Here is a 27,960-nt window from a genome sequence, read left to right as displayed (position 1 = left end):
CAAAATACAAATACAGGTGTATTCTAAATAGCAACAGTTCTAGTATTTCACATATTCATCAAAACATCATTAAACGAGGCAACGGGAAAACCCTCACAGTTCAAAAGACGTGAAGGGAATATTTGGCATTCGTGGGTGTAGCCATTACGGAGCGTTTAACCATCGCGATTCGCTGTTTCGGGGAAAGATCTGACATCGGCTGCATTAGCCACAGTGTGATGGCCAGCATTAGAACAAAGCACTATCAGTATCGACACAGCAGCCACCCTAATCCAGACGGCGCAGAATCAGACACTTCAAACACGAGCTCACGACCCTCCCCCTCCCATACTCAACACATATCAGACACTTCCTGCCACTTTTACAAGACGTCTAGCCTGAACAGCTGCTGCTGGGATTCGGCCCCTGTGCCTCCATCCCTTCCCCCGTGACCCTCGGCCCTCCCCTACAGTGATCCCCCTGGCAACGCTCACAACTGAGCCCCAACCCGCACCAGACGGCCACCTTCCCGTCCTCCCGCCACACAGTGGGCCAGGCGCTTCAAAAAAGCGGAATTAAATCAATGAGCACAGCTGCGGTGCCAAAAATGATTCGTTACAGGGTAAAATATCATGCTAAAGCCGAATCCGATATCCATTTTCAAATTTGATTGGTTACGCTAGGTCACTGACCTATGACGTCATTATTTAATTTCTGCGCTGCACATATGCCTGGGACAGGCGGGCACTATGCCGCATTGGCCGCGCGTTTGCAGTCTTTTCGTGGTTTCAAGCGTTCAAACATGTGATATGATGTTGGTCCCATACATTAGGGTGGGTGTAAAGGTCACCTGAAGGTCAGGTCAGGTCATTGACCTTCGATGACCTCGGTTCACTTTTTCGAGTTTTACATGTTTCTGGGCTAGTTTTTGGAGCTGAATTCGAATTTAGGAACCATTTGAACATTTACGAAGTAGTTTTGGTGTCTTCGTAACATGTTACGAAGCTGTCAGAGGCGGGTTGACACCTACTACGAATACCCGGCAGGACCCATACTGGTTGACCGGACCTGAGCTGACCCGACCTGGCCTAAATGCATGAAGACATCATCTGTGATCAAAACTAACATGATATTCGTGATCAGCGTCCCGAAAAACCCCTTAGCAGACTTTCGGCCATTGACCTGACCTCAGAGGTCACCATTTGACCTATGACCTTAAAACCGGGTACCGTTGGCTTCGTCTCGTGACGACCTACACGATGGTTTTTTCCGCGAGGCTCTAGCTCAATTAGGGGCCAAACGCGAGGAGTGTCGCATCCCCCTGTGCCGTCGAGGGATGCAAAACGGCCTATGCCGGCGAGGGTTAAACCTTTATTTGTCCATTTCGCGCAAAAATGCGCAAAATATTTGCATTGGGCAGCAAGCTATACACCTTGAGGAAAGTCAGGCAGCAAATATCTTCGTGTTGTTCGGTGACGTTTTCTTTATATCCTTATATAAATTCATTGCGTCGTTGCACTACCACGGTTCCGAACCGGCACTATAAACCCCACCGCTACTAGTAAGCATTAAATAGTTCCCGGGAACTTGAGTACGAGAAACATGCGCAGAAATACCGGCTGTTTTTTTAAAGCTATTTTGTACGGAATAACTTAAATGATTTTACGCTGAGAGCTTTTGAATCGGGGGAACGGAATATGGTACACAGCAGTCATTTCCATCTCCAGTCGGTAAGTCCTACTTTGCGACGTTATAGCATTATCTGCCTTGACATTGGGGAAAGGAAACTTGCTTATTCGGAAACTTTGGACATTTTTACAATACTCTATCCCATAATTACAGGAATTTCACCGAAGTTGATTTTCGACTTAATTCCGCTTTTTTGATGCGCCTGGCCCACTGTGCGCCAGCCGCCCCGACTGACCGATTCACAACGAACCGTGACGGGACGGGGCGGGTCGAACGGGCACAGTGCCGCCGCCGCCTCCGCCGGGCGGGGCCACCCCAACTGACCCAGGACGGGTCGGTCAGGCGAGGTCCTGCACGCGGACGGTGCGCCGGACGGCATTGTTGTAGCCCTCCTTGAAGTGGTACCAGACGTCCGTGCGGAGAAGATGGCCAGAGTCGGGCGCCTCGTCTGCGAGTAGACAGAGTGGACACGGTCAATGATGGCTGAGGTGCGGCCAGTGAAAGAAAAATCAAGCAAATTATATACGAAAAATGTTGTCCGAACCATGGCCGAACTTTATTAGCCGGCTTGCGGCACCCGATGTTGACAGTAAAGTCGGGACTGGTTTAAAGAAAGCAGGGGTACTGAAGCAAGGTCCATTAACCCTCGCATGTGTAGGGGGGGGGGGGTCGGATGGACCCCCCCATGGTTTTTCGCGAATAACTCGCGTAAAAAGCGGCCGATCGCGACGAAACTTTCAGTACCCTCGCATTGATCAATTTTACACCTACCCTGAAAATTTCATGACCCTGACCCAAATGACCTTTGACCTGTGACCTCTTTTCCGAGACCATGTTTGGCCGGAATCGCGATTTCGCGTATGTCGGCTCGCACTAGCCGCGTGTTTGCAAGCTTTTCGTGGTTTCAAACGTTCAAACATGTTATTTGATGTTACTCCCGTGTGTGTCAAGGTCACCTGAAGGTCAGGTCAGGTCATTGACCTTTGGTGACCTCGGGTGACCTCGGGTCACTTTTTCGAGTTTTACATGTTTCTAGGCTAGTTTTTGGAGCTGAATTCGAATTTAGCAACCATTTGAACATTTACGAAGTAGTTTTGGTGACTTCGTAACATGTTACGAAGCTGTCAGAGGCGGTTGACACGTACTACGAATACCCGTCACGACGCCTACTGGTTGACCTGACCTGACCTGACCCGACCTGGTCTAAATGCTTCAAGACATCATCTGTGATCAAAACTAACACGATATTCGTGATCAGCACCCCGAAAAACCCCTTAGCAGCCACACTTTACGACTTTCTAAAAGGTTCCGATTTTCCCGACTTTGGGTCATTGACCTGACCTGGAAGGTCAACCAATGACCTAGGACCTTAAAATTGGGTATCATCGGCTTCCTCTCGTCACGGGCAACACGCTCGTTTTTTCCGCGAAGCTCTAGCTCGATCAGGGGCCAAACGGCAAGGGGGGTCCAACCGACCCCCCCCCCCCCCCTACACATTAGAAGCTGGCAAACGCCGCACACATGCGAGGGTTAAGCCATTATTTTGCGAATTAATAACAATGTTTCTAAAACTGACTAAGACATTCTGAGGAGGCAATCGTACTTTTCAATTCTTAACACAACCCTAATTCCATTTCATTCTCATGGAAAATGTATCCTGAACAACTACCTAGGAGTTCCCCGGACCACCCACCCTTTACAGTATAACTAAGGTGGGCCAGCCCGGCTAGATTGCGCGCTTCGATTGGCTATTCGGGAGATGGCCTTTGAGCCGGGGCGCGGATCAGAGATGTAGAGGTGCCGTCTGGCCAGCGCCGCCCCTGGCGCTTCCCCAGCCGGTCGGCAGCATCCCTGCGCGGACCAGGGGCCACTACAGATGAGCCGTCCGGCCCAATACGTGGTACCGTTAGTCTCTGTCTACCGGGCGGCCTCCCGCGGCTCACAGCGTAAAACGGAGCGCCGGCCGCCCGGCTGGCACAATAAAGAAGGGAGTCTGCTCACTGGAGACCCGGCGGTCTTCGTATGTGCAGACGGCACCTGGTCCCGGTCCAGCTCCATTAGACGCAGGCTGTATGCACCGACTTTATCGCTATGATACGCAGGAGGATGCCCACCGTGTCGGATCGATACGGTGTCTGTTAATGAACCAACCGACCGGCTAACCGTCCGGCCGACAAGGCCGGCACGACTCCTGCCCTCCCCCCGCCTCTGGGCCTCCCTCTACCGGCCGACAGAGCGAAGGGCAATGCCATACCGACTGCGACATATAAGACACATGGCCACTGTCACCGCGACGGTCTCTTGCACAGAGACAGGGTCAATGTCAGCTGGACAGTGTAAGATGCAACACAGAGCCAGTCATACCGACGGTCACAGACACAGGACAGAAACACCACCATCAAACGTCATCACGACCGCCACGTCAGCCAGACGTCACACCGAGCTACGTCACGGCTGGCGTCCCCAGCGTACCGGACGACGCCATACGTCACTATCTTGGACCAGTGAGCGGGCATCAAGCCCAGGACGGTCATGATTTCGACATAAATGTCGCTCAGCTCGGCGGCTATCCGGACGGGGCGGTCGGCGTCTGTCCACGGTGGGCTATTACATCCGGTCCGGGCCGGGTCGGTACGGGCGAGCGGGCCATCGCCGGCCTAAAACGACCGACGGCACTCCGACAGCGCCGGGCGCCCGAGCGTGAGACCGCTCCGAGGACTGCCGGCCGCACAGCAGGCCGCCACGGCGCGCCTCGGTGACCTTATGAAGATGGATGAGGGGTCGGAGATGGACAGCGCTGCGCGGGTCCAGTATATTGTCCATGGTTTTAGCTGGAGATGGACACTGGACAGGACTGTGCGAGCCCAGAATATTGTCCATGGTTTAGCTAGAGGCGGACGAAACGGTACATGGACCGTAGCTTCGATGAGCCTGAGACGCTTTCCGTTTGCGATCTCAGATCTGGAATCGTGATCATTTGTCACTCTAGAGGTCACTGGTCAGGGGAGGTTGAAGTAAAACATTTTTTCATCTTTCTTTTTGCATTTTTCCGCGATGACACAACCGCGCCAGCGGCCCCCGCTACCCCAAACCCCAACTGCTACCGATCTGGCCAGGACCCCATTCCTTCTGAACGTACCGTCTGCGGGAGTCTCTTTCTGCGGCTTCGGCTGGATCACACGACCGAAGAAATCCCGCGGCAGCTGTAAAACACCGGACGACGGTTAGCCAAACAGCCGCAGGCAAACAGGTGGGACTGTGGCAGTGCGTGTGTGTGTGTGGGGGGGGGGGGGGGAGGGGACGGCAGTGGGATAGTTGATAAGACAGGCATCCCAGTAGGACACTGAGACAGAGATGCAGTCAATGGATAGCTACATTGACAATAGGGTAAACAGACAATGGAACAGCTAGCCGTATAATCAGGACAGTCGTTGACTCAGTCGGCATAACAAGATTCAGTGGGACGAGATTGCTGGTAAAACTGTAATACAAATCCCTCAGAAGCCAGCGAAGACATGAAATTCTCCTTTACACGGAATACGAAATGGAGGCAGGACCAGTGCAAACAATCCATGTAGCACATCTATCACATCGCTAGCAACGTTTTGTTTTCTTGCTTATGGGGCTATGGAGTGCAACGACTGCAATGGTCATTTTGCGACCATAACGCTTCTCTAGCAACGGTATCATCAGCTCAGTCACTTCGCTTGAACACAACAATATCGGAAACCAAACCGTCCGCAAAGATCAGCCGCCATCGGAGCATCAGAGTGAGACCATGAGGCGGTGAAATCCGACCCGGTGTCGGACATTGCGCCAATTGACCGGCCCGGCCGCCGAACGGCGGCTCATTTCGCCGATATCGTCCGAGGGCCGTTACCGGACGATCTATCGTCGTCAACGACATCCCGCCGTCGGCGATGATAGTCGCCGCGGGCTCAGACAGTCTCAGCCGACGGGTCAGCCGGGTCATGGCGAAAGGTCAATCGGTGCTGAGCTCAGGCGGGTCGTCGGGTCGCGGAAAGGGGTCCATTCGTGCTGAGCTCGGTCAAACCGTCAGGTCACGACCGAAGGTCATCAAAGAATAGAAAGAAAGAAAGCTCTGACGGCTCGTCAGGTCATGGATAAAGGTCAATCGGTGCCGAGCTCAGGGAGGTCTCAATCAAATGTACATCAGTGCTGAGTCCAGGCAAACCGTCAGGTCACGGCTGAAAGCTAATCGGAGCCCCAACGATTCGTCAGGTCACGGCCAAAAGTCAATCGGTGTCGGCATCGGCTGTCGGCAGTGAGGAGTACGAGTGGAGAGTGATAATCGATGCGAAACCGGAGGGCAATGACACCAATCACAGGCACACGACCGCACGTCTGATCCACACTTATGAACGAAACAGATCTACTGGTCATCGTGAAAGAGATCGAAGGATCGCGTCACGGATTTTGTTCTGTACAGCACTGAGATAGGCGTACAAAAGCAGGCGGACATGAAAGGCCACTGGAGACGACTGGTGCATTTCGCTCTCAGTCACGAGCCTAGACGTGGGACGAAGTATGTTCTAGTAATCTTGGGATGAAACGTCGACGAAAAAAGAACAATATGATAAAAACAAGCCGTTCTTCGCCTGATGCCTCTTGTGCACCAAATGTCAGCTAGAATTACTGTTGCACCAGCGTGCTAGCCTCACATACCATGATATTCTGACTGGAAATCATACTATCGAACCATTTTTTCCCTGCTTATGATCGACAAGAAGTCAAAACACCGGTCCACTCCGTGCCAGAAGCCATACTTCATTCACCTATCATGATATCCAGCCACGAAATGCTTCCTACCGAACCTCGTGTTTACCTTTGACGTGATCGACAAAAAGTCAAACATCGACCCGGCCTTGGACAGGTGTGCATCGTTTCTAGTCCCACCCCGACCAGCCAAGCACGTCAAGCGTGCTGGGCGACGGCACGACCTGGCTCAACGGCCGGGGTCGGGGAGGGAGCGACTGCCCGACCCACCGACCGACCGACCGACCAGCCGACCGCGCGAGCGATCCACCGACCGCCAGCCGTCCTCGCACTAACGACCAAGCGGGGCCGCCCGGTGCGGTCGTCTCGTCAATCGGCAGCTGACGTACGGTTGGGTCGTCCAGTGAGGCTCCTCCTCCTCTCTACTCTCTCCAAACACACACCGGCAGAGGGACGGATGGACGGACGGACGGACGGACGGACGGACGGACGGACGGACGGCTGGACGGCTGGACGGACGGACGGACGGACGGACAGACGGATGGACGGACAGAGACAGACGGACGGAAGGACGGACGGATGAACGGACGGACGGGCTAGTAAGCCGACGCACGAATCAGCGAGCGGAGGAATGGACGGATCCATGCGCGAAAACGCAGAGGAAGAGCGAACGAGTTACACACTCATACGCATGAATAACGTCGCAAATATACAGATATGTCAGAGAATAACTGCAAACATCGACACTGGGAAAGACAGCAGCAGACTGACGAGCCAACATGTAAATGGATGTGCACATACAGAGGGACACAGGACTGATGACAGCGAGCACGAGCGGCGGCAGCTGACACAATGGTAGTGGACAAAACGTGTAGGGCGTGCCGTCGACTAGAGCAACGCATAGGGCTCCAGTCTGATTACAGCAAACAATAGCTACCCCGCTACAGTGGCATTGAAGGAACATAAAGGCTCACAAGCCGTGCGGTGTTTACTGCCATGCTACGATGGTTGTATAGCATCCAATATTGCTAATTGTTAGTGGCGACCATCGCTAAGATTGGTGCCTGTCACAGGAATAGCCCACAATGCAATTCGTAATTTATGATATTCACCTCTCCAATACAATCAACAAACAGCACATATCTACAACATGCACGCACCGGTATATTGGTCAGGCACGTATGCCCCCTGGCTAATGGTCGACTATGGACTCCTCGTCCATCAGCAATTATAGATGTGGTCGGTATAGCTGGATACTACCTGACCCAAACCGAAGGGGGGCGGGGGTGGAGGGGGAGAATGGAGGAAGAGGAGGGATGAATGTTCCCGGATTGCGGAAGCGGGGGTGTAAGGCTAGACTGTTGAGACGATTAGACGTGCTAACTTCCATTCTACTTTATGAATAATATTGTTTGTGAGTGTTATGGAACAGTTGCAAGTGCTAATCTATTACTAATAAACCAGTATAACGCCCTTTGGGGCGACTAACGGAGCGAGCGAGAGAGTGGGCCTTGCACGTGCAAAATTGCGAGAGGGTACCCCCAACTGACTTGTGCACGGCACCCTACTAACCGGTCTCTAGCGATGTGTCAAATTTGGGAACAATCGGCCCAGCCGTTCTCGAGATCTGGAAGCGGCACCCTGCACGTGCGCACGTGCAAAATGGGTCCCAACTGACTTGTGCAATGCACCCTACTAACCGGTCCCTAACTGTGTACCAAATATGAGCGCAATCGGTCGAACCGTTCTCGAGATCTGGAAACGACCCCTGCACGTGCGCACGTGCAGCAGCACCCCAACTCTGGCACATGGATATGCATTGCCTAGTGGGTGCCTACCTACATGCCAACTTTCAGCACAATCGGCCCAGTAGTTACCGAGATATTGCAACAATTGCAAAAGTGACACCTCTTCGTTTTGCACGTGGCACGTGCATAAGGGGTCACCCATATGTATCGGGAATAGTCCAATACTTGGTAGAAGGAATGAAGCTACCCTACAAAAATTACCGCATGTAAATCGGTCAAGTGGTTGCTGAGATATAAGCGTCGTAGAATCGTGACCACGGCCGGCCGGCCGGCCGGCCGGCCGCTCATACTCAGAAATTTCCGTTATTCTACGTAAGACTCCGCTCGCTTCGCTCGCTCCGTAACCAGTATAACGCCTTTTGTGGCGACTAACGGAGCGAGCGAGAGGGTGGGCCTTGCACGTGCGAAATTGCGAGGGGGTACCTCCAACTGACTTGTGCACGGCACCTTACTAACCGGTCTCTAGCGATGTGCCGAATTTGAGCACAATCGGCCCAGCCGTTCTCGAGATCTGGAAGCGGCACCCTGCACGTGCGCACGTGCAGAATGGGTCCCAACTGACTTATGCACGGCACCCTACTAACTGGTCCCTAACCGTGTACCAAATTTGAGCGCCATCGGTCCAGCCGTTCTCGAGATCTGGAAACGACCCCTGCACGTGCGCACGTGCAGCAGCACCCCAACTCTGGCACATGGATATGCAGTGCCTAGTGGGTGCCTACCTACATGCCAACTTTCAGCGCAATCGGCCAAGTAGTTACCGAGATATTGCAACAATTACAAAACTGACACCTCTTCGTTTTGCGCGTGGCACGTGCATAAGGGGTCACCCACATGCATCGGGAATAGTCCAATACTTGGTAGAAGGAATGAAGCTACCCTACAAAAATTACCCCGTGTAAATCGGTCAAGTGGTTGCTGAGATATAAGCCTCGCAAAAGCGTCCGCACGGCTGGCCGGCCGGCCGGCCGCTCATACTCGGAAATTTCCGTTAATCTAAGGAAAGACTACGCTCGCTTCGCTCGCTCCGTAATTATTCTCTTACTTTATTCTAATACCTTCCTTCCCGAGTCCATTCGCTCGTCTCATCCTGAGCCACATCGCTTATAGGTTGTGCCCATCTCACCCATCTGTCTTCGTCCGTATCTGTGTCCGTCCATCTGTGTCACCAGTTACCGTCACCTGCCCACCATCTCCTGCAGTACCCCTCCTCTCCCTGTATCGCTCCCTTTCTCCGTTCCCACTCACCACATTGTCGTCAGCCACGGCCCTCTCGGCCAGCGGCTTGGCCTGCAGCTGTCTCAGGTGGTTAGGGACCGCGGCCGGCGCCGGGCCGGTCGGCTCAGCCGCCGGTGCGGCCGGCTCCGGAGCTGGGGGTGGGGCAGTCTCCCGGACACCGCGGCCCCGCCGGTCGTCAGTGCCCACCAGCGCCGCCTGCCGGCACAACGCAGAAACACACTCAGGTCATGGTCGAATTTGCAGTGAGCTACAGCGTTACAGACAGTTGTGGTAGCTGTTTAAATATGCCGGCGAAAGGGAGTGACGTGGAATATGATGTTGCAGATATTTAACCCACGAGCCGCTGGGGGGGGGGGCATAAAGTTGCCCCCCCCCCCCCTTTACGTTTTGTGAAATATCTCCGAAACCTGATGAGCTACGAACGTGAAACTTGGCATAGCTTCAAATGAATACCTAGGCAATGTTTGAGGAAAGTTTGGTGGTTGTAGCACCTAAGATGACGTCACAGTGACGTCATAAAGTTTTGTCGTTTTCCGATATGGACCGTTTCTGATGACGCTGAGCATGAAACTCAACTGTAAATGAACTAGATAGCACCTGCTGTCATCCTAAAACATCTAACTACACTTCCATCTAGTTTCTGACCAATAATCGACCCTTTAAGGCCTGGCTACACTATGCGTTTTCTGCGTGCGTTTTTGCAGGTTTTCGTGTTTTGCGAAATATCGTTCTAGGAAAAAAGTTATAAACAATATAATTTTTACTTTGGTTATATACAAAAGCTAATATAACTCTTACGTAACTGAAATTTAAGGTGAAAAACATCACAAAAACGTAATATCGTTCTTTTTTTCTAGAACGATATCACGCAAAACACGCAAACACGCAAAAACGCACGAAGAAAACGCATAGTGTAGCCAGGCCTTTATATTCGGTCCCATATATCTGATGTATCGTGAGGAATACGAGAGTCGCAAATCTATAATTTCACTTATGACGTCACTGTGACGTCATTTCAAATGGGATCGACACCAAATTTGGACACAACCTCGGCTAGGTATTCAGGAAGGTGTGTGCAAAGTTTCGCTTCTCTATCTCTTCGCGTTGCGACGATAGCGTCGCAGAAGCGTCGCAGAAGTAGAGGGGGGGCAACTATATGCCCCCCCCCCCCCCCAGCGGCCGGCGGGTGGCGCGGAGGCCCAGCGGCCGCCGGTTTAAGCGTGTAAACACTTTCTACATTGTGTAAACAATATTCGTAGAGCTAAGCTAACGGTGAACTAAAAATAAATATCAATGTAACTTTTTTTTGACATGCCACTTTCTTCTCTTATATCGTCTGACTCGGAGTGTAGACAGAGCCCGTCTTTCTGGATTTTGAAATAGCTGTTTGAAGGCTCCGGATCCCAAATGGCTGACTGATGTACCCAAGAAAGTAGGCATTGTCATTGTAAATCCCGACGCCCACTTCCTTTCCGGGCGATCCAGGCGAGCACTTGCTCGAACGGACCCGCCCCGAAACGACCGACAATGATATGATATTCCATGTTGCCAAAAGTATGCATGCCAGTTGTTATACGGCATACTTTTACTTTGATTCATGTTATCTACGTTCGATGTTTATTTTCTTCTTCCTACTACCATATCAGCTTACGACAAAGTTATGTTGGAATATTACTAGTGTACACAATCCAGAAAGCTGGCGCGTGGCATTCGACCACGCTATTCGTGGTTATTGGTTTTCCTGCGGGGACAGTTAGTGCACCTGATTGGGTCTAGTCATTAGCACTACAATTGGCTGCGATCCAAGCTGACACCAATAACAAGATATTGCTACTGCCATGAATGTACAACGCAAATATTGACTGTTCCACACCAGGACTTATTAGTCATGAGAATGAGGACGAGAGAAAGCCAAAATTATGCGCAGTACTATTTATTTACCAGTATAGCGCCTTTTGGGGCGACTAACGGAGCGAGCGAGAGGGTGAGCCTTGCACGTGCGAAATTTCGAGGGGGTACCTCCAACTGACTTGTGCACGGCACCCTACTAACCGGTCTCTAGCGATGTGCCAAATTTGAGCACAATTGGCCCAGCCGTTCTCGAGATCTGGAAGCGGCACCCTGCACGTGCGCACGTGCAGAATGGGTCCCAACTGACTTATGCACGGCACCCTACTAACTGGTCCCTAACCGTGTACCAAATTTGAGCGCCATCGGTCCAGCCGTTCTCGAGATCTGGAAACGACCCCTGCACGTGCGCACGTGCAGCAGCACCCCAACTCTGGCACATGGATATGCAGTGCCTAGTGGGTGCCTACCTACATGCCAACTTTCAGCGCAATCGGCCAAGTAGTTACCGAGATATTGCAACAATTACAAAACTGACACCTCTTCGTTTTGCGCGTGGCACGTGCATAAGGGGTCACCCACATGCATCGGGAATAGTCCAATACTTGGTAGAAGGAATGAAGCTACCCTACAAAAATTACCCCGTGTAAATCGGTCAAGTGGTTGCTGAGATATAAGCCTCGCAAAAGCGTCCGCACGGCCGGCCGGCCGGCCGGCCGCTCATACTCGGAAATTTCCGTTAATCTAAGGAAAGACTACGCTCGCTTCGCTCGCTCCGTAATAACCAGGAAGAGCTTTTGCAAGTCGCGATGGGTCTGCGCAGGCTCATTCCGACTGCGGTAATGTTTGTGTACGGCCCACTCCACAATGAACAGCGGCAACTCTATCCATGTTGATCCGTACACCACCCACCCAAAACAAACACATGTAACGCGTATGGTTCACCCCAGCCGTCCCTCGCGGAGCTCACCTCTGCCCTTCTCATCTTCTCCAGTTCGATCTCCCGTGCGATTAACTGTTTGACGGTGTACGGCGCCGATCGCTGCGGACGCTCGTCCCCAAAGTACACCAGCTCTTCCATGTTTCTGCGCAAGAGAGGAGAAACAGGACGTCGGCAGGACAGTATCGGATGCCCAGCAACAGAGATCGAAAACGCTCTACGAATAAAAGTGTAATATTCCGACGAATTGCAATATGGTAGAAATAGTAAGTAACATCTAAAAAGCTAGTGAAAAGCACTTAAAATTATCAACAGCAGCAGATATAAAGCGCCTGTGTGAAAGCCCGTAGGCAGCAGCTGGGCCTGCGGCTGGGTGTGCCACTCACGGCTCGAGCAGGTACTGGTACTGTCCCTCTGCGTCACGCTGCTGTCGGTAGGTGAGGTTGTAGGCCACCATCAGGTGCAGCACGCGCCGCAGCTCCTCCTCTTCCCGGGGCGTGTGCAGCTGACTGCTCACCTGACGAGATAAAGCATAGCTCAATACACAGCACTATTACAGGTGACTGCTCACCTGACGAGACACAAAACATAGCTCAAGTAATACAGGAGACAGATCATGCTGCTCAACTGATGACACAAAGCAATGCTCTGCTGAACTGACGACACAGAGTAAAGGCCTGGCTACACTATGCGTTTTCTTCGTGCGTTTTTTGCGTGTTTGCGTGTTTTGCGTGATATCGTTCTAGAAAAAAAGAACGATATTACGTTTTTGTGATGTTTTTCACCTTAAATTTCAGTTACATAAGAGTTATATTAGCTTTTGTATATAACCAAAGTAAAAATTATATTGCTTATAACTTTTTTCCTAGAACGATATTACGCAAAACACGCAAACCTGCAAAAACGCACGCAGAAAACGCATAGTGTAGCCAGGCCTTAACAATCATTGCACTATTCTGTATCACTAGCCTGGTGATACAGCATAGACAGCTACCTAGCCTTGACGTCGTGGCTTCAAACCACAGCTCAGACTACCTCCTCAGCGACACTAAGCGCCGCGGTACAATTTGGCTAGAAGTCCGAAAGCTCTTTGGTTCCCCAGCAGGCTCCTAGCCGCATCCAGTCGACTGTCCCGTGCCAGCATTTACCTCCCCACCCAATCCTACCGCCTACCACTCTCCGTGTCTGACGTACCGGTCGCAGGTTGGGCACCGCCACCTGCAGCAGGTAGGGCAGCACGTCCTTCACCAGGCTGGCCCGGCCGTTGAAGCACCGTGTCCTCGGAGACATCTCCGAGATCATGCTCGCCAGCAGGTTGTTCAACTTGGAGTGCCGCTGTCGGGTCTGTAGAAAACCAGCGGGGTTAGTCAGTGTTCAGGCACGGGGTGACGCCTGCTCACATAACACGAGCGAGCATTGCCGTAATAATTCTGCACTGCAAAGGTGCTTATCATCGCAAACACTGCAGTGACCTTTACGGTAATGTGCACCCGTCTGCTGCACCGTGCAGGCTACAAACTGAGGTTTTATCGTCTCATCTGTCGTCAAGACAGGTAAAATTACCACAAACAAAAACAGCAACTACTATCGATTTCTTCTGCCCCTGGCCATACTCCTGCTGTAGCCGTGCGGTCTGACGCACTAACTACCGACGTTTCCATCGTGGGAGACTCGATGTGACCTGTCAGCTGCACACCCTCCCTTCCCCTTCCCCAGGCCGCCCCCCCCCCTGCCACGACTCCGCGTCATATACCGACCTCAGAGTCAGCCTGGGGGAAGGCGGGTCGCGTCTTCTGCAGCGTCGCGAACAGCAGGTGGAAGGCCACGCCCGTGTACGACTGGTACGGCAGCAGGACGTAGTTCTGACTGTGTTGCAGCTCGGCGTTCAGCTCGTCCCCGAAACACAGCCAGTCGACACCCAGAGCCACCTGTCGGTCGGGGGCAGAAACACGTCCGATGACACGGAGAGGCAGCGGTGGGATTTGGGTACAGATTGCAGAAGCTCCATCACAATTCAAGGTAGCCTACGCCTAGTCAGCCATAAGAAACCATTTCTATTTGGGCCTCAGGGGACTGCGGCTACATTTGGCGCCACCACAGAAAAATAGAGAGCTTTCTGTAGCAGGGTTAGGCCATGTTACACACAGGAATATACACAAACTAATGCACACAGGCATTTGTGTTCTTCACCAGAGCGTACTGACTGGAGGCCACTCACCGACTGCAGGGTGGAGTCCTTGATCTTGATGTTGAGGTAATTCTCAAACAGACCCTGGGCCAGCTTCTCGTGTTCACCACAGGAGGTGACCACCGACACGATATTGCTGAGCCTGAACGGCAGGGAGGACAAAATCGTCACCACGCTCTGAAGCTCACAGCTCCTCTGACAGACCCACCTTATGGTAAGCTAATATTCGAGAAAGCTGGTAAAATCAGCAATCACTTACGAACAATGGTAAAATATGCACTCTTATACCTTGAATGAAAGATATCAGACCCCCCCCCCCGCAGGCTTTGTTGAAATATTTAACACTGGATTTAGTGGATTTCCTGCTAACTGCCGATGTCCCCAGCCCCCAGTCAAAGCCCGTCAGTCACTCAAAGGGTCATCTCACCTTTCTGCCAGACTGGTGCCGTCGCCCGACAGTCGCGACGACCCGTCCGTCTCCGATACCACCAGGTGCTTCCTGGGAGACGCAGCACATATCCGAATAAGAACACGGAGTGAAGAGGCAGTCCACAATCTTATATCGACCACAAAGTATCAACTAGATATCTGTTATTTAACAGCACAAAAAGGAACAGGGCGGCAGGAGTTAAAATACGAGTGCAAAGTGGCAACGTAGTTCACTTACCAAATCATTTCACAGATCGGATACCGCGGTAAGCAAGGGCCGCACACCAGCGTAACAATGAACGGACAATTAGAATACAAGACTCACCGCTGTGGCCGCGGCATGTTGAAGATCTCCTGCCAGGCGGCAAATAAGCTCTTGTGGTGGTCTTTCTGGCCGACCGTGGAGCTCTGAACCTGGTCCAGAGTTAGCCGCTCCTGACGACTCCTGATGGCGGCCGGAAAGGACATCGTCACAAAATGCTCCAGCGAGAACCGCACCAGCTTCGGACCTTACAGTGCCAGAGCCCGTGGTACCGGATCGGTACCGGTGGTACCATGGGCGTTGGCCAGAGTTCAGCGCTCTCCGTCTACCCTTCACGTCCCGACCGGCTGCCACCGGAGACCAGTGCGCTGCCCAACTAACGGTTAGTCTCATGGCAGGCGGCCGGGATGTCCTGCCGGTCCCGTAGCTCAGTTGGTAGAGCGTTGGACTCCGCGTGGTGAGAGCACGCGTTCCCGGTTATAACAGTCCGGGTTCGAAGCGCGACGGGCGCTTGACATTTATGGGCCTCCTGACAGGTATGGTTGCGGTTGGTGGCAGGCCGTAGCCAGGCTAAGTCAGTGAGGGGACCGGCCGTGCGCGGCTATGTGCGCACGTTAAACTTTGGACTCTAAATTCTGCCATAGAACTGAAATTGCGCGATCGGGGGGTAGAGGGCAGGGTCACCGCAACAAGCTTCGCTTAGCGGTGGCTCTGTCCTTGTGAGTCCTTCCTATCAAAAGGTTCGGACAAAATTTATAAAAAAAGGCGGCCGGGATGTCCGGAACTACCTGTCACCAATCGGGAACATTCTCACCTGACAAACTGCAGGAATCCGAGGCAGGAGCGGATATCATTTCGCGTCTTCTCACACAGACTGAGCAGGGCGCCCAGATCGGTCTTCAGCCCGTTCCGTCGGCAGATGTCAGCCAGACGGCTGGCCAGTCTGTCGTGAACAAACCGGACGGAGTCATAACACTCATACCAGCGGCTGATGAGTCTATCTCACTGATATAATTCAAATACGCATCCTATGCTGAGCCTAGGACGTCACAGGTACATCGAATTGTTGGCTATTTGATATCAAAGGTCGGCGTGACACTTGCTACTTATCTGAGTAGCCACAACCTCATTCCCTTATCCGAGTCTGCCTAAGTACGAAACGGAAGCCTCATGCACTCAGCTTCCCTGAAGAAACTGAGCGGGACATTTATCGCACAGTGAGACCCGGACCGGCTACACTCACCTCTCGCTGGTGGTGGGCGGGAACGTCATGACCAGCGCCATCTGCCTCAGTGGCCGCAGCGCCGGCACATACGGGTCGTTACAGATACAGATCACAGGCCGGTGGATCGGCGCCGGGCCCTCCTTCTTTTTCTTCTTGTTGGAGGAGGTGTCGCCAGATCCGGCAGATAGTGCCGCTACCAGATGGTTGATGGCCGGCTGAAAGGACAGAGGAGCGGGCGTGATTCACTAGTCTGCTCCGTGGGGAAGGAGTTCTCACTTGATTGTGTACAACTGGTCATCTGCAGAGCGCGAATAAAGCAACATGTACCGCCACAAGCACTAAACAGCTGATGCACTACGCAAGAACTAATGAGAAAACACGATGTAGCACTGCATCACTGAAGTGGATTTTTTTTCTGAATTGCTATTCATCTCACGACAAAACGCCACATGCCAGCAGGCTGTTCGCCGACCAAACGTCACGCACCCCGACCACTACCATGAATCATTCCAGGCGCCTGTCCCATCTCTCAGGCCGAGTGAAAACTGACCGCCGGAGCGCCGTCGATCTCGTCTATGACCAGACAGTTGGGCCGCGGGTCGGCACCCAGCATGGGACGCATCTGCGTGGCCGACTCGAGCGCCGTCCGGAACGCCGTCACGCTCCGGTCGTCTGAGGCGTTCATCTCGAGCACGCTGTAACCTGAGGAGAGGGCCAAACGAGGCGAATGTTACCGAATGCTGATATTTTGGTAGTAGACCGCAACAAGATATCTAGTAGCATATTGTGTTCAGCGCCAACCAATCTCTGGTTCTGTAGGAGAGTGAAATGCATATTTATAATGCCTATTACGTCCAACAGAGGGCTTTCACAGTTACGTCTAACAAGACACCACCCTATTGTGTTTCGTTAGCCAATAACTTCCGTCAGCTGTTCCGTCAGCCACAACGCTACCCAGCAACTTTCCCTTCGTTCCCGCACTAACCGGCGTGCCTGGCCAGCACGTGCGCCAGCGTCGTCTTGCCGAGACCGGGCGGGCCGCAGAGCAGTGCCACCTTCTGCTTGGGACGGTTGGTCGAGTCCAGTTCCTCCACAATCTCAAACGCCGGCTTACGGACGAACGGCTTGACTGTTGGTGAGGCAGCGGAAAACAGGTCAAAATCACACCGAGATTACGAGGAGATTAAATTATGTTTCAGTTTCAAGGGCGACCCGGCTGTGTCAGACAACGGTAGCCATTCAAACAAAATAACAAGCTCGATGTTTGTTTGTTTATTGGGGCTTAAGGGCGCGCCGACTACAAGGTCATTTTGCGCCCATAACTATATACAAGTAGAGCAAGTGTGTCACAAGAAACCGACGTAATAAAAGGCTTAAAGAAGCCTAAAAGCTGGTTAAAAAGAGCAAAGAAGGGTAAAATACTCCAAGCGTATCGTAAAAGACAGCTGACTAGGCGTAAGGACTAGATTAGAATAGACGTATGGACTAGTTGGTTTGGTATCAGATCGAGTAGATTACTTGGAATTTGATTGAACGGATAAAGGAAAAGATGTTGCCAGATAAAACCCAGGGTGACTCGTCACCCAGCAAGTGGCGGACGGTGATATCCGGAGCGATGCGGCCCAGGTAGCGAATCCGGTCCGGTTCCAAGCGTCGACAAGATAAAAGCACGTGGGCGACGGTGAGAGGCACGGCGCACCCGCCGCAAACGGGCTGCTCATCTCCGCGGAGAAGGTGGCCATGCGTCGCATACGTATGACCGATGCGGAGCCTGCATAAAATCACTTCGTTTGACCTGTTGTCTTGCGAGCAAGACCTCCAATGCTCCAGAGTCGGCTTCACCTCTCGGAGCTTCCTGCCTCCACGCAGGCGCCACTCTGCCTGCCACTCCGTTAGAATAAAAGATCGTACAGCAGGGTAAAAATCACGCGCCGGCAATGGCAACCGACGAGTGCAGGGTCTCGATGTGCAAATCCAATGTAGATAACGACATATTTTCAGTGACTTACACTTTCCGTCTGGCTTTTTCTTCTCCTCCTTTGGCGGCTTTATGATGACGTCGCGTCCAAAGACGGCCTTGTCCCATAGCCTCAGCCAGTGGAGGAGACCGCGGTTTATGGTCTGAAAAAGGACCACGACGAGGTCAATTTCAGTGCAATTTTGGTCCTTAGGTTGACTATTAAATAATGGAAGTGCCCTTAGTAATGATAGGTTTTTGCACGTGCATGCAATTATTATATAGTGCCAACAAATGCGCCGATGTTTTTTCTTTCCACTGGTGAAGACCAGATGTCTTTAGCTACCTTCTGCTCTGACCTATCACCGTTTTTCCAAGAGACTACCTAAACCTGTGGCGCACCATAAAAAAGGAGCCGGGCAATGACCAAAATCGCGCGCCATCGCCAGGTTATCAGAACTCAGCAGCTCATTGTCATATCTCACCAGCTCATATCCCATTGTCATATCGCGTAGGTCTAAGAGCCTATCGCCTACGATCATTTTCCCCACTTGGTCTCGCGCATGCGCCATGTGCACCCTCTTGGGTGTCCCCGGACGCTGCCTGTCCACGATGTCGGCACCCCTCTTTCCTTTGAATCGATGATACCACCGACATATCGTCTCTAGAGAGGCTACAGTCACTCCACACACTTTCAAAAGAAATGTGCTATCTCGGCAGAACTTATTCCTACCACAAACCGACCCCTGATGACCTCGCGCCGCGCTGGCACGCGCTTTTGTCCATTTCTAGGCTCCTTTTTTATGGTGCGCCACAGGTTTCGGTGGTCTCTTGAAAAAACGGTGATAGTTCAGAAAAGGATGAAGCTAAAGACATCGGGTCTTCACTATTCGAAAGAAAAAAACATCGGTGTATGTGATGACATGAAACAAACGCATGCACGTGCAAAAACCTATCATTGCTAGGGGCACTTCCATTATTTAATAGTCAACCCTAGTAAAAGCACATAGATGGCAAAGGCATAGGACACGAAAACGGAAAGATATTGCAGCGAGACTGTCGAGAGAAAAAACCCTATCTCATTATAACTGCCACGCAGATGTGCGTAACTCTATAGTAATAACCACATACGCGAGTCACTCGCTTGTCACTCACTTGCTTGTCACTCACTCACTTGTCACTTTAGACCCCAACGAACCCACACACATCTTGTCCATCGCTAACAGGACGCTGCAGTGTGTGCCAGCTCACCTCGTCACTGAGCAGCTCCACGTAGGTACGCGGCTGGAAGCGCTGCACCCACAGAGAGCTCCGCTCAGTTTCGTCCTCCGACTCGACTCCCGAGTCGGCGGCGTCTGTGTCCCAGGAGGCCAGCTTCTGCAGCACAGCACGCTCCTGTAGCAGACGCTGCCGGCGCTCCTCCTGAAGTCGCAGAGCACAGAGCACAAACAGGTTACAGGTCAGAGTAAAGTCACATATAACATAACGCAGTTACATAACGGCATAACGCATAACGCAGTTACATAACGCAGCTGGACACATAGAGACTATAGGCAAACAAATGCGGCCTCACAAAGCACACTCGGGCCACTGCATGACAAACATTACAGGTCAGAGTGCAGAACATAGAGATATACTGGAAGCGCCACAGTGATGACAGAACATTCATCGTGTAGCAGTTATCAGAACCTGACGGCTGTTGCGCCCCTCGACGGCCGCGACCGTTGACCCACTCACCAGTCGCCGCGCCTCATCCTTCAGCTCCTGCAGCGGCCTGGAGAGCAGGCTGGTGCGGCTGGACACGGGGTTCGCCAGAGGCTGTCGGTGGCGGGGGAGCGGTCAGTGGGAGGGTCTGCCGCTGCCGCAGTATGATCGTGACAAGGGCAATGGTACATTGAGGATGTGAAACGGCACAACTCACACGAATCAACCGCATAACAGGCACACGTTTACGGGTACTAATAGTGGTCACTCGAGGCTATCGACCCTGTCAGAGGTAGCACAGCTAGAATAATCCGTGCTAAAATTACCAGCGCTGTAACCAAGTACAGTGTGCTACCGTTGATCGCATCATACCGTAAGATTGCGTACCTGCGGCTGGCGACTGCGGACCGTGAGGAAGTACCGACTACCGTCGGAAAACGTCAGCTTCTGGAAGGCACCCGTGAGCGGTACACGAGAGCTGATTTCGACAGTACGCTTCGCCGCCGGAGCCGGTACCCTGAGGGGAGGCACACACACGCGATACCGTCACAGGCGGCTGGGATAGTGAGATATGGCAGACACATTTTCTTAGGCTTAAATATAGACTGCTACATAACGTATCGATGTCCATGACTGAGATCAATGAGACACTAAGCGAGCCAAACGATCGCATGACGCAACACACAGCGGTTTGTATATTACTATAAATACTAAGGATACATATATTTACAGTTTCACAAGGAAGATGGGAAAAAGAGTCAGAGAGGAAAACCAGCAAATACCATCATGAAAATGATGGTCTATGACGAATGTCGTCGTGCCCCGGGGCATATTCGTCTCTCTTGTGACAGCCCTGGTTCTCTCGCAGGTTCGCTATTGCATATCAGTTTATGGCAACGGCTCAAAAAAGAACACAGCTAGAATCCAAAAAATCCTTAACTTTGCAGCAAAAGTTATTTTCGGCCGGAGAAAATTTGACCATGCGAGTGACCTGCTGGAGAACCTGGGCTGGCTGGGGGCTCAGCAACTCGCTGAGTACAGTACGCTCTGCCTCACGCAGAAACTGCTCTCGAGTGGCGAGCCAGTCTCCCTCGCGGCCGTCCTCCGCTCGAACTCGGACGTACGTGAGCGCACGACCAGGCAGGACAGTCATCTCCATGTACCACGGTCAAGAACCGAGGCGGGGAAACGGCGTTTCTGTGCGAGAGCCCCGAGGCTTCACAACCAGCTGCCACCTGAGACCGTTTCCCTCAGAGGGAAACGCTTCCAACGAGCCCTGAAGCGACAGATGCGGAGCCGGACGCTGTCTTTAAACTGAAGTAAGGTCGTCTGACTCAGTGTGTGTGCGTGTGTGTGTGTGACTTGGTATGTTTCGGTTGGATGACTAATTGTTTTGTACACATCTGGTATCTACCCTATTCTCTGACTCGGAGCTTGAAAAGCCACTGTTGCTGTGGAGTGCTCTTCAAAATAAATACAATACAATACAATACAATGACCATCAGCTAGCCTACCTCTCAGCACCATTCGCGATTAAAAACAGCCCCGCTCTCACTAAGAAGTAATGACCTACCTCTCGACACCATTTACGACGGAGAACTGTTCCGCCTTCGGCAGGGCGCGACTGGCGCGAATCCTCTCCATCAGGTCATCATAGTGCTCATCGTCGGGCGTCCGTTTAGCCGAGAGCTTCGTTCGCTTGGGAGCTGCAACATGAAGTGGCGTCATACTTTGCTCAAACAATAATGCATCGTCCGTGTGGCCTAATGGATAAGGCGTCCGTCCCGTAACTAGGTGGAAGCGAGTTCGTGGCCAGGGAGCTCCACGTCACTCGTCCTCGTTTTTCAGCCTGCTGGCAAGTAACTGGCGAGAAAGGGGCCTACCAGAGCCGAAAGACGGGTCGCTATCTACTTGCGATGCGTTAAATCTTCCAGTAAAATTATCACTGGCGAGCTGGCGGGGGAAAGAAGGACAGCGATTGTTGATTTATTGGTGTCGTTCGCAAAAGAACCGCTTTGTGTCGCAACCAATGCAGTGCCAACCAAGCATGGTGCAGAGCAGCAGCAGGTTTTCATGGAGTGATGTGGTATGTAAATCCAACTGTGGTGATTTCCTGAAAATGGTACCGACTATACCGAGTACCGACAGCTTGCACCACCCTACCTATTTAACCCTATTCCTGGCGGGGGGGGGGGGGCCTCAGGAGCCCCCCTGAGGTTTTTTGGTTATTTCTCCCAAACGCGTTGAGCTAGGAAGCTCAAATTTTCTGACTTTTCCTAAAAGGCTTCTACGCAACATGTCTGAAAATTTTGAGTTGATCTGACCTCAGGTCAGGTCACCAGAGGCGGTTTGGTGACCCTACCTCAGAAAAGTTTGCAATCACGCCAGAGCTAGAGTTTTTGACCGATCAATTTCTTCTCTTCAGGCTTTAGTTAGGGTACCAGTATGTGCAATTTGTATATCTCGGAATTTTGATATCGGTGACCTAAGGTCAGGTCAGTTTCGCGACCTCCCCATTATCAGTCAATGGGGGAAAAATCAACTCCCTGTTTTTACCACTAAAACGGGTCGGAATGGCCCCATATACCATACATGATTTCATATACGATCAACCTTCACTACCTTGAGGTCTGTTTTGCTGTTGGGCAGCTGTGAGGTCATGTGACGTCATCAAAGGTCACCAAAGGTTTTTGGCCAATAACTCCGTACAGGAACAAGATACAGACGCGTGGATGGTCTCATTGTGTTCAGCTCGTCAAGACGCATCGAATGATATACATGATGACCTCGAGGTCACGTGACCTGAGGTCAACCTTTGACCTTGACCTTTCGAGGTCAACATATATATCATTCGATGCGGATTGACGAGAGGATCACGATGATGCCCTTAGTTTGTCCCTATCTTGACTAATTCGAAAGTTATTCGAGAAAAACTCTCTCCATATCTAGCGCCGCCATTTTGACTTTTTCGACCCCTGTGACGTCATCTTTGACCTGACCTGAAAATGACCTTAGTAAAAATTGTAGATCTTGACCGTGCGTATCCGATGCCGTTTACCGTTTGTCGCTGCGATGTGTAGTTTTTGAGATCTGAAGGGGGGGGGGGCCGAATCGGCCCCCCCCCCGCCAGTTTCTTGTCCCGGCGGAGCCCGCCAGGAATAGGGTTAAGATAACTGCGCATGAAGCTCAGAATGAACAAGGCCAGGGTCCTTATCTACCATTTTTGTAAGCTTTCAGCTCCTTTTTCAACAAAGTTAGCCTTTATCATACATCTCAGGCATTGGTATTGGCTCATAACCACTAGGACAGCACACTTGTCACCCATCTTGCCATCACCACTCACCAGTCTGCTGTGAAAGCTCAGTGTCCAGGTCTGACAAGTCTCCAAAGATGCTCTCCTCCAGCCGCCTTTTGGCAGAGTCCTCTGTACCGTTGGTGGCCCTGTGATGTGTTGTATCTTCGGGCGCTGGGTATGCAGACCGGCCAGAGGACTGTGTTCCTGAGCCCTGCAGCCCAGTTCTCTGGGAGGCGGCAGTGGCCTGTGTTGGAGGAATGGACGGCAGTGGGCCATCATCCTCAATGTCTGAAGGTATGTCTGTGAAAAAAAGACACAACATTATATTTGACATAATTACTTTTGGAATTTGGCCACTCAGTGATGTACCACAATCACCATCACACTCTGAAGTCTGAGAATCTAAGCTAGGTACAAAACCAATGTCCAACTATATGCATACATTATCATTATTTCCTATTTATCTTCACCCTATCTCGATACATTTTAGTACATTTAACCCGCGCCCCGTTGGGCTCTGCCGAGCAACGCGCCCGGTTGGGGGGGGGGGGCCATTTTGGCCCCCCCCCCTAAGATCTCGAGAACCACGCAACATAGCGACAAGCGGTAAACGGCGTTGGATAGCCCCAACGGGGAACTACCTTGTGACCCAATTTTATTGACCTAGGTCAAACAGATGACGTCACAGGTCAGGTCAAAGGTCCAATTTTCACCGTTTACAGGCACTTCAAGAAATGCGTTGTAAAATCGAGTAAAATGCATTTCATTGAAAATCATCGATGGGGAAATGTTCTTCAAACACATATTTTGCTATTTGAGGTCACTGATACCAGGTCAGGTCACAGAGGTCAGGTCACGGGGGGGGGGTCACAATATGAAAGTGTCGTGTGATAATGTTTATGGTCCATTTTACATGACAAATGCGATTATATGGGTCAGGCAGCCTTTGGGGCCAGCTTAGATCACGTTTTGGTCAAGGTCAGGTCAAGGTCAGGTCAAGGTCAGGTCAAATTAGGTCAAATTTCAAAGTTAATATTTTTGCATAAAATGGGTATCGAATCGATGCAGCTCGTCACGGGGAGTTCAATGGTGGTCTTTGTTTTGCCGTACGTGGTCTAGAATTGCTAAAAATTGAGTTCAAAAATTTGACGTCATCATTTTTGAACAGTTTTTTCGCTATAACTTGGCCAAAAAACGAGATATCGATCTGAAATTTGGTATGTATATAGAAGAGCGCTGGGACTATCACATATATTCCGGTTTTTTCGAAATTCGGAAATTTTTTGGATTTTTTCCAAGTTTTTCTAAAAAAATCAATTTTTTGAATTTTTTTTTGGTCAAAAACCAAAAATTTTCAAAATCCGAGATAGCAGTTTTGTAGCGCCGCTTTTTGTCTACTAGACCATATAAAGAACTTTGAAATTGCTTGATAACCGTAGATTTGGTGAGCGTTTCAAGGTTGCATGTTTTTTGCTCATTTTTGCTCGAACATGACCTCAGTTTGACCTCAATAACTCCTGACCTAAGGTGACCTAAGACTTGAAATTTGGTGTGAAGGTGTCAAATTGATGCCCGGGAAGGTACTGAAAATTTGGCGGCGCTGCGCGCCGCCGTTTCCTTGCTATTCAGGAAAAACCACAGGGGGGGGGGCCAAAATGGCCCCCCCCCCCCCCCAACGGGGCGAGGGTTAAGTCAGGTGCACTGGAACTGTACTAAGGCAATCAGAGTTAACAACATACAAAATTCTAACTATGATGTGGCACTCAGCAACTGGCAGACTACAAAGCAGGTATTGCAACCTCACAACACAAACTTGTATTACTATTCTATTTGTCAACAGTCAACACCCATAAGGGTAGGTACTGTGCTGAACTGAACCACTGTCCTGGTGCAACATTGTATGAAAAAAATGATACCTACACAGGACACACAGTCGGGTCAGCCAGGGAAGAATCAACGTTTTATTGCAGTTTTGGCTTAAACCACATCAGGTAATTAATAAAAATTATAGCAACGGTTCTAAGCATTGCTTGGCTAGTGTCCGCACATCCCTTAACCCTCGCCGGCCGAGGGGGGGGGGGGCGGGTGCCGCCCCCCCATAGGGTTTTTTCGCGATAGCTCCGAACACGCTGGCGATAGAGAGCTGAAACTTGGCCAGTGCTGGAAATGAGACCGCTTTCTGGTCCCGGCGTTTTATTCTCCGGGTGAGTTAGCCCCGTCTAGCGCTTAGCTTTTCGGGACCCTCTCAGAGCCGCGATTGTTTTCGCCGCTCGGCCCATTCGAGATGCGAAGTTGATAGTCGCACGAAGTTTATTTGGGGCCTCTGAATATACGACTTCGAAATGAATCGATTCTACAAAACCTTTTCCTTTCATCTATATGCATACATTAACAGTAACCCCAGACTAGACTGGTTTGGCTGGCCCTAAATAAGCTTTGTGTGACTATTAACTTTGCATCTCGACTGGGGCGAGCGGCGAAAACAACCGCGACCCTGGGTGGGTCCCGAAAGGCTAAAGATAAACGCTAGACGGGATTAACCCGCGAGGAGAATAAAACGCCGGGACCAGAAAGCGGCCTGATTTCCAGCACTGAACTTGGCATACCTGACCTTTGATCCAAGCCGGATCTTTTGACACCAACCGCATTTTTGGGTCAGGTCAGGTCACTGACCTATGACGTCATAAGTGAACCTCTGCACGGTCTTCAGATGTCGCAACTTCGCAACGCCCTCACTGCCAGAGGAGATGTCAAAGGGAAATGAAACTTGCAGGATCTAGTATCCATTATGAGTCCCACATCTTGTATATCTCGGATTTTTCCTAAAGGTCATATGAGGTAAGGTCATTTTCGTGACCTCACCATTATAAGTCAATGGGGAAAAATTCAAACTGCTATTCTGGCGCCGGGAACGATCTCCAACTATCTCAAGCACACAGAATCGTGATTTGATGCACTCCTTGCAAGGTTAGATGCGTCACTTTTGCAATGTTGACCTTGCGTGACGTCATTTATGACGTCATCAAGGTCAAATTAGTTTTTCGTCAATAACTCTTGATCAAATTGAGCTAGCGAGTCGGGAAAGGCACCAATGGACTCAGGAAGGCCTGCCGAATCGAATGATATGCGACATGACCTCTTTCGACCAACTTCGTGACCTGGGGGTGCTGACCTGACCTTGACCTGAGGTCAACACCCCAAGTTGACCTGACCCCGACAAAAAGTATATCATTCGACGCGCCTGAGCGAGGCGAACACGATGCTGCCAAAATCGGCGCTCTGCAGCCGTTTTTTGCGAAGTTATTCACCAAAAACTGAACCGTACCCTGGGGCACTTGACCTGACCTCAGAGGTCACCGGTTGACCTAGGACCTTAAAATCGGGTACCAATCTCTGCGTCTCGTAACGGCGCACACGCTCGTTTTTTCCGCGACGCGCTAGCTCAACCAGGGGCGAAACGGCAAGGGGGGGGTCGTACCCGCCCCCCCTCGGCCGGCGCGTATGTAGAAAACCAATAGGTCCGGCGAGGGTTAAGGTATCATCCCCGACTGATTCATCAGGGGGGTGTTCACGGGCACTGCACACTGCTGCGTGCGGTGTGTGTGGTGCGTCCAGCAGGCGTGGGGGTAGGGGATGGGTAGGCGATTCTGACGTCACGGCTGCGTGCGGTGGACGGTCCGCTGTGGCCAGTCCCGACCGGCCACAGCGATCGCTGTGTGCGGTGACGGAAGGCAGACGTAGGGACGAAGTGGGCGGAGCTTCGAGGCTGTGTGCGGTTCGACTGCACACAGGGCCCGTGAACAGCCCTCAGGTGTGGCGTGGGGTAGGATCTGACTTCGGCTGTAGCCTGGGGGAGCCAGGAAGGGGATCAGGACAGGATGGGGACCATGAGCCAGGAGGAGCAGCTCTCCTGTAAATGGGACGTCAAATTACCCGTCAGGCGTCAGAGAAAGGTCCAAATAAAAAACAGCCAGACTGGTGCAGATTTAACCCCCTAGCTCAAGCTAATATGTCTCATTGACTGTGCCGCCATGCTTTGAAGTCTGAAATAAATGATTCATACCTGTATCATCGATCACAAGTTGCTTTTCTTGTTCTAGCTCGTCCAAGAGATCTTCCAAGTCATCATAATCGGGAGCATCTGGTGGATAGTCATAGTCCATGGTGCCAGAAGGGCAAATATTAAGGAAACACCTTAATAACAGGGTAAATGAGGGAAAATATTAATAATTCAATAGAACTCTTTTTTCAGGCTCTCTCTATCGTCTGGAGGTTTCGAAAGATGCTCTCCAGAGATGGCGCTAGTAAATTTGGCTGACGTGACGTCATGCTAAAAAGTGATGGGTTTTGTGAGAGCAAATGTAATAATAGTTGAAAATTTTGTACTTTTGCTTAATTAAGAAAAATAAATATACAATTGTTCAAAACAGCGTTTTCCACATTCATCCTTCATTGTTTTAAGAGGAATATAGACAGTTTAAATCTGTTTTCTTGACCGCAATTCGCACACGCACTAAATTAAAAGCTGGAGTTTTGTGCGTTCGTAAATTGTGATTTGAGAAAATAAGTTGACAATGATCTTTTGCACTTTTGCTTTACAATCATTTTCAATGCAGATAAATGCATAAATTATTCGAAAATAGGCATATCTTTGAAATAT

At 51.2% G+C, this 27,960-nt stretch overlaps 1 protein-coding gene across 1 annotated transcript; it reads right to left on the bottom strand.

Annotated features, from left to right (window-relative positions):
* Positions 1 to 5: 5 nt before the first annotated feature.
* Positions 6 to 27,612, bottom strand: LOC122393520 (chromosome transmission fidelity protein 18 homolog). Its single transcript, XM_043389656.1, has 21 exons — positions 27,364 to 27,612; positions 23,349 to 23,600; positions 21,579 to 21,711; positions 20,393 to 20,522; positions 20,039 to 20,119; positions 19,553 to 19,723; positions 18,354 to 18,465; positions 17,330 to 17,473; positions 16,895 to 17,046; positions 16,363 to 16,559; positions 15,934 to 16,062; positions 15,183 to 15,302; positions 14,856 to 14,927; positions 14,459 to 14,570; positions 13,998 to 14,168; positions 13,435 to 13,584; positions 12,627 to 12,757; positions 12,271 to 12,385; positions 9,462 to 9,647; positions 4,808 to 4,871; positions 6 to 2,116 (listed from the first exon to the last, which is right to left on the bottom strand). Exons 1-21 carry the CDS (start codon positions 27,461 to 27,463, stop codon positions 2,007 to 2,009), a joined length of 2,832 nt encoding a protein of 943 aa, XP_043245591.1. The 5' UTR covers positions 27,464 to 27,612; the 3' UTR covers positions 6 to 2,006.
* Positions 27,613 to 27,960: the final 348 nt, after the last annotated feature.

The sequence above is a fragment of the Amphibalanus amphitrite genome, unplaced genomic scaffold, assembly GCF_019059575.1.
Source record: "Amphibalanus amphitrite isolate SeventyFive unplaced genomic scaffold, NRLGWU_Aamphi_draft 000539F_arrow, whole genome shotgun sequence".
Classification (NCBI taxonomy): Eukaryota; Metazoa; Arthropoda; class Thecostraca; order Balanomorpha; family Balanidae; genus Amphibalanus; species Amphibalanus amphitrite.
The sequence above is the reverse complement of the archived record's forward strand: the minus strand, read 5'-3'. Positions and strand labels throughout refer to the sequence as shown.